Genomic DNA, 3,095 nt, shown 5'->3' with positions numbered 1-3,095 from the left:
GATGAGTTTGAAAGCTTGCACAATGTTTTGTGTCAATTTGATTGGTCCGAACAAAGTGTATTACACAGATTTCCCTAATTTTGGACCAATATAAGCTGTACAGCTTTTAAAAATTAGGTTACAGCCATGCTCAGTGCAAAAAGATTCAAGTTGAACTCAAAGCTGCAGGAACAGAAAATCCTGGGTGTTCTCTTCCACTCACTTTTTAAAAAAAAGTCCAGTCTAATTTGAAATTGATAAAAGCTCACTCATTTCTTTGTAACTTTTAGTTGGCCTTAATAAATGTGTTACCTTACTGAAACTTTCAGATTTTTTTTCCTAATGGTCCAACAAGGCAACTTGCAATTTTGAAAACAGAGCTGCTCTTGGATTGAAGTTAACAATTTATTCTAGGCAAGATCATTATTCCACAACCACCCAAGCACAGCTCCAGCACTCTTTCCACTCATTAAGATGAGGCATGTTCAAGATTAACTACAGCTTATTGAATTACTCCCATTTATACTACAAAGTAATTCAAGATGCTAAAATACCAGGCTCACTTACCATGCATCTTAAAGGCGCAGAAAATAGTTAGGGAAAGAAGAACTTGGGATTTTAATTTTTTTTTTTAAAAAAAAAAGAAGGATGAATCACTAGGTACATAGCAAGTACTCCATTCACTTTAATCATTCACATAAAATCATTGTCAGCATACCACACAAGGAATTTTAACACTGAACATGAAACAAGTAGCATGTCTTTGGTAAGGATCGCGGTTTCTTCTTCCCTTCCTGTTCACACATTCAAACAACTAATGCAAATGATAAGAACTTTTCACTGATAGTAGTAAATGATCAAACTTAACCTGATTGCATATGTCTGAAGGCTTTTTGTTTGTCTATTTGACATACATATAAAATGCAAACAAAAATACTGTATTGGGCTTAAGGACTATAGCCCTCTTCTGATACAAGCTTAGAATCATTTGTTCCTTTACACAGTTCCATAATAGGCTCTATGACATTTCAGAGATATTGTAAAAGCATTACTACATGCAGACATAAGATATTTCTGTTGCTCTTTATCATACACTTGACTATAACTGCTTATCTTACTGTATGTAGTCGAGAGATGTTGCTGTATGGGAGGGGCTTTGATGACAGTGATGGAATTTGCTTCCCAAGAAGTTTGTTTGGTTGAAATGGAACATGCAAAACTTTCACCAAGTAAATATTCAAATGCCCATGAGCTCTACTATAAAACCATCCTACGGCCATTCTTCTCTGAAAGGCTCCAAGGCCCAGGCATGTTCCACTGCGTATGAGAATGCTCCGCAAGGTTCAGTCTCGGCTTTCTTTGATCATCCAGAAGGCTCAGACCACAGCTGTTCACATGACGGAGCACTTGCCTTTCAGTTTATCTTTCTTGTGCTGCCGTTTGGATTTCTTACCCTCAACCTGAAGACTTACACTTCTTCTCTTCTCCAAATTCAAGAGCTCTTGGAAAAGCTCCTGCACATTGTAGTTCATTTTTGCCGACGTCTCCATGAAGGAACATTTCCACTTGCCTGCAAGGACTTCACCTTCACTGGCATCCACCTCTCTCTGGGTATCGTCACTCTTATTTCCTACCAACATGATAGGTACCTTTTGGATGTCTCCTTTGATTTGACAGATCTGCTCATAGATCTGCTCCAACTCTTCTAGCGATTGCCGACTGGTGACCGAGTACACCAACATGAATGCATGGCCTTTGGAAATAGAGAGTCTTTGCATGGCAGGGAACTGGTGGCTTCCAGTGGTGTCTGTGATCTGAAGAGTGCAGATATTCTTGTCACAGCTGATCACTTGGCGGTAAGTGTCTTCAACAGTCGGGATGTATGTTTCCCTGAAGGTTCCCCTCACAAAACGAAGAACCAAAGAACTTTTACCAACACCTGCTGCTCCAAACACAACCACTCTATAATCATTACTTTGTTCTGGCATGTTGCTTGTTCAGTTAGGAACCACAACGAAGTCCTTTGTGCTTACATAACCCTGAGGGGAACAGGCCTGTCAAGGAAAGAGAATTCACAGTAACTTAGAGCTTCCAATATATAAACAAACATTTCAAATCTCTCTCCCCCAAATCTAAGTATGGTCAAGCCAGACCTTTTATTTCACACTTTGTAGGAAACAGTTGTGTTAAAAGTGAAATATCAAGTTTCCAGCAGCCACAAAGTGATTCCAACAGGAGAAATAAGATTATAATTACCCATCAGAGTGGAGATCAGCCCGCCTGCCTCATTAATGCTCTTCTGTCCCCAACCAACAGAACATCCTGCAGCTGGTGCAAAAGCTTGTTGTCGCCTGTATGAAAACACTGCAGAGGATCACCCTCCCCACAAATAAACTTTTTTTGTTTCCTGCCTCTGGCATTCAAGGCAGGGAGATGGATTGGCTGCTAATTCCCAGGGTTCAGAGCTTCAAGCACCTTCCCCAATTTACGATCATGCCCACATTGGATCTCAAGAAGCATTAGGTATAGCAGTGTGGCTGCATCATTCAGAATGATGGGTGCAGAGTAATACATCCATGCCCAGCATGTCACCCACTGGCATAATCACAGCTGTCAGCAGGCAGGCAAGGGAGCCAGAACTGCAAACAGAACTGCCTTGAAGTAACACACATCTGGCCTCCTTCAGGAAAGAAAACATTGGCACAGGTCTTCGTATTGTACAGTTGTGACCACTGGCTTGGGAAACCATGCATTTTTACTATGATTTCTTCCTTGTTCCTCTATGCCAGCTGCCCATATTGTACTGCGTGTAGAAGGCACATAGGCAGCAATGTCTCAAAGGGCTTTGCTCTCCTGTGCAACAAATACTTGCAGTACTCTGGACACAGAAAGCAGTCTGGATTTTAAGATGATTAAAAATAAGAAATTGCTGATACGTAACTCTCCTAGAAACCATTACAAGGAATTCTGAAGCCATCTGAATAGTTAGTTTCCTCATGAGAACATCTTCTGGGAGTAGCTGCCTGGAGGCAATATTCCTAGCCCCTCACAAACCACCTTTAAGGAGCAATCCTAAATGCTATTTGAGAGGAAACTTCATTGAACTCACTGAGACT

The 3,095-nt window shown here is 40.9% G+C and overlaps 1 protein-coding gene across 1 annotated transcript; it reads right to left on the bottom strand.

The window, feature by feature from the left end:
• Positions 1 to 662: 662 nt before the first annotated feature.
• Positions 663 to 1,967, bottom strand: DIRAS3 (DIRAS family GTPase 3). The gene has a single exon (XM_054981355.1). The coding sequence runs from the start codon at positions 1,965 to 1,967 to the stop codon at positions 1,371 to 1,373; it is 597 nt and encodes a 198-aa protein (XP_054837330.1). The 3' UTR covers positions 663 to 1,370.
• Between the last annotated feature and the right edge of the window lie 1,128 nt (positions 1,968 to 3,095).

The sequence above is a fragment of the Eublepharis macularius genome, chromosome 5, assembly GCF_028583425.1.
Source record: "Eublepharis macularius isolate TG4126 chromosome 5, MPM_Emac_v1.0, whole genome shotgun sequence".
NCBI classification, from domain to species: Eukaryota; Metazoa; Chordata; class Lepidosauria; order Squamata; family Eublepharidae; genus Eublepharis; species Eublepharis macularius.
The sequence above is the reverse complement of the archived record's forward strand: the minus strand, read 5'-3'. Positions and strand labels throughout refer to the sequence as shown.

Coding starts and splice junctions, on each gene's coding strand:
- DIRAS3 (XM_054981355.1), bottom strand. CDS start 1,967: ATGCCAGAACAAAGTAATGATTATAGAGTGGTTGTGTTTGGAGCAGCA.